Consider the following 1,872-nt stretch of genomic DNA (forward strand, 5'->3'; position numbering starts at 1 on the left):
GTGGATTTTATGATGTAATGTCAACTTTATACATTTCTATCCCAGGACCACTCAATTTTCAAATTCTCCAAAAACATGCTGTGGATTACCCAGAATCCCATACCTTTATCACTGAGTGTATTACACYGAGTGTAATGTAAACACACGAGCAGCGCAGCGGTCTAAGATACTGCATCTCAGTGCTAGAGGCGTCACTACAGACCCTAGTTCAAATCCAGGCTGTATCATAACAGGCCGTTATTGGGAGTCCCATAGGGCAGCACACAATTGGCCCAGCATCGTTTGAGTTAGGGTTTGGCCAGGGTAGGCCGTCATTGTAAATAAGAATTTGTTCTTAACCGACTTCCCTWGTTAAATAAAGGTTAAATATATATACAAAGTGATAAGTTAATAAATATGCAAAAACATAACTGTTTGTACTTACAGGTAACCACATCGTGACKACAACTAGCTTAGTAAGTCTTTATCCACACTGTAGTGTTACACTGGTGAGAAAAAACGAATGCTTCCTTTAACTTGTCTGAAATTAAATATACATTTTATTCAACTGCGTTACCCACTCCAGTCAGCAGATGGCGGTGTGGGAATTTAAGGCAACGCTGCTAGTGTGACGTATAATCTAGTGGACGGAATGCTTCTTTCAACAGCAGCAAAAGTTAGTCAACCACCTCGGTAGCTTGCTAGACAAAATAGCCGAACCAATAAAGCTCTTTAGGCGCTTTAGTGTATATTAGCCACTGTGTTTTAAACACACTTCTGTCGTCCGTTTTAATTTCATATTTACGGTTGTTGTTATTAGTCAGCTAGCGGGCTGGTTAAGTTAGCATTAGCCTAGCTAGCTAACATTCCCGACCATGAGCTCACTAAGCAACTCTCCTCCTGCAAAAGAAGAGGGGGTCTGCTGGACGGAGAAAAAGGGTCTGTGGCTGAACATTGTGGTGAAAGAGGAAGAGGAGGATGTCACAATAGAAAAACAAGTAGAGGTTGAGGCCGTTACAGTGAAAGAAGAAGAGAAAGACGTTACAGTGAAAGAAGAGGAAGACTCGTTCAGAGTAAAAGAGGAGGAGGATGTTACAGTAAAAGAAGAGGAAGAGAAAGAGGATGATGCTGTTTTTGGAGTGAAAGAGGAGGATGGGGAGATGACTGTCACATTGGAAGAAGAGGAGGATGAAGAGGAGGAAACTGAATATCTGGGCTCGGTTTCACAAAGGCATGTTAAAGCGTCCAATGGTTCTAACGATGAACGGGCCCTGATTAACACTAGTAAGTACTGTCTTAAATACAGAGGCATAMACTCTGCAGTTGTGGAACTGATGTGTGGTGTTAAAGRGGAACTATGCAATTGCTACATCCATATTTAGACTTTTTAAATGTGTTTATTTATAGCCATTGATTCTTCAAGAATATAACACATGTCTCATGAGCTTAGTTCAACTGTTGTACCCCATCAGAACCCCAAATAAGCTTTTTTTACTCCAATGTTTAGAAACAATGTAAATATAAACCAACACTGTATAGCCTCAACATGGTTGGCGACCTCGTCAGAAGTTCAGACATCTGGCAAACGGTAAACAGTTATAAGGTGTTTGGCTTGACAGTCATGGAACGCCACGGATTGAGTCCAGCTCAGGGCTTCCCCCTGATTTGACTACACTATCTATAAATACAAGGACTGACCATCCACAAGGTCCAAAATGAATAGTTTTTAACAGATTGTCAAGGCTATATAGTACCTTGTTTACAAACAGATGGTGTTGTACGAGCTTATGTTTTGGGTTTCTGGTCGGAGGTAATACAGTGGGAAACATTTGAGGCATTTATAAGTTATTTTCTTCCAAAGAATCAATGGTTATATAGTAAATGGGTCTTTCT

At 40.7% G+C, this 1,872-nt stretch overlaps 3 protein-coding genes across 8 annotated transcripts in view; 2 read left to right on the top strand and 1 right to left on the bottom strand.

Annotated features, from left to right (window-relative positions):
• LOC112069533 (gelsolin-related protein of 125 kDa-like) overlaps window positions 1–1,872 on the top strand; it is a 243,717-nt gene that overhangs the window by 129,726 nt on the left and 112,119 nt on the right. The window lies entirely within an intron of this gene.
• The window catches only part of LOC111979311 (uncharacterized), a 141,014-nt gene that overhangs the window by 98,730 nt on the left and 40,412 nt on the right, over window positions 1–1,872 (bottom strand). The window lies entirely within an intron of this gene.
• Window positions 1–1,872, top strand: part of LOC112069531 (zinc finger protein 271-like) — a 145,690-nt gene that overhangs the window by 20,108 nt on the left and 123,710 nt on the right. Inside the window, 1 exon segment of the mRNA XM_070438575.1 lies at window positions 894–1,263. Coding sequence (XP_070294676.1) covers window positions 894–1,263 — 370 coding nt within the window.

Source organism: Salvelinus sp. IW2-2015, unplaced genomic scaffold (assembly GCF_002910315.2).
Source record: "Salvelinus sp. IW2-2015 unplaced genomic scaffold, ASM291031v2 Un_scaffold1042, whole genome shotgun sequence".
NCBI classification, from domain to species: domain Eukaryota; kingdom Metazoa; phylum Chordata; class Actinopteri; order Salmoniformes; family Salmonidae; genus Salvelinus; species Salvelinus sp. IW2-2015.